Source organism: Perkinsus marinus (assembly GCF_000006405.1).
Source record: "Perkinsus marinus ATCC 50983 genomic scaffold scf_1104296977984, whole genome shotgun sequence".
In the NCBI taxonomy this organism is placed as follows: Eukaryota; Perkinsozoa; order Perkinsida; family Perkinsidae; genus Perkinsus; species Perkinsus marinus.
In genome coordinates, this window is record NW_003199976.1 from 1 (window position 1) to 921 (window position 921).

At 53.6% G+C, this 921-nt stretch overlaps 1 protein-coding gene across 1 annotated transcript; it reads left to right on the forward strand.

Moving 5' to 3' along the window:
- Nucleotides 1–173: 173 nt before the first annotated feature.
- Nucleotides 174–656, forward strand: Pmar_PMAR025446 (50s ribosomal protein l2, putative; the record flags this gene model as incomplete). Its single annotated transcript, XM_002764336.1, has 4 exons — nucleotides 174–263; nucleotides 310–382; nucleotides 433–550; nucleotides 594–656. Coding segments are annotated over 4 exons (344 nt in total), but the record flags the coding sequence as incomplete, so codon positions are not given.
- Nucleotides 657–921: the final 265 nt, after the last annotated feature.

A 921-nucleotide genomic window follows, 5' to 3' on the forward strand; every position in this document is an offset into this window, starting at 1 on the left:
AAGCGCCGATCACTCCGGGCAATAGTCTGCCACTGAGGAACATACCCGCTGGTACCATCATTCACAACCTGGAACCCCGGCCTGGTGAGAATCAGCTTGGACATTCTCATGATGATGACAGGCCAGGTGCGGGCGGACAGATCAATAGGTCTGCTGGTTGCTTTGCGGCTATCATGTCAAAGGATTCCCAGTGGGCTACGATTAAGCTTAACTCCACTGAGATTAAGAGGTTCCCTCTGGACTGTTGGGCGGTGGTCGGACAAGTAAACGACATGCCTTTCCATCTTATGGTCGAGTTGTGCCGGATAGGTTGGCAACGCGAATTTCTGGGCGCGCGCTAAAGGCCACTGTCGAGTGAAGCGGTGGCTTGGATGGAGACCTTGTGATACTGCGGAGCAGTGAGCTTGTCCTGAGACTTGTATTGTCCTTCAGCCGTCCATGGTGTTGCTAAAAACCCTGTGGAGCATCCCCATGGTGGTGGCACCTCTCACAAGGGGCCCAAGCGAAACCCTGTGTCCCCCTGGGGCGGCCTGGTCCTTCAAAAAACGAGGTGGGCACGTTGCTCGCGGAATGGATTTTTGCACTGCGTACAGGTCGCGTCACAAGCCGAGGACGAACGTCATCTCACCTCCTTCTGGTGCCACCACTCGGGGAGTGTGATCTTCCCTCAGTGGGCTATTGCATGTGGTGTTTCTGTACAGTAGACATCTTTGGTTGGCTTAGCGGTTTTCATTGGATGCTGTAGTTTAAATATACTCATCGATTCTCCTTCCACTCATACGTGTACCGCTCGGGCAAGTGCCATACAACTCGAGGGAGGTCAGACACGAGTTCAACAGCCTGTAAGTAGCGGCTCGTCTTTCTGAGTCCGGAGCTGTGAGCGCATATCCAGATATGTGGAGTGAGAAACTCTTGGTGCGT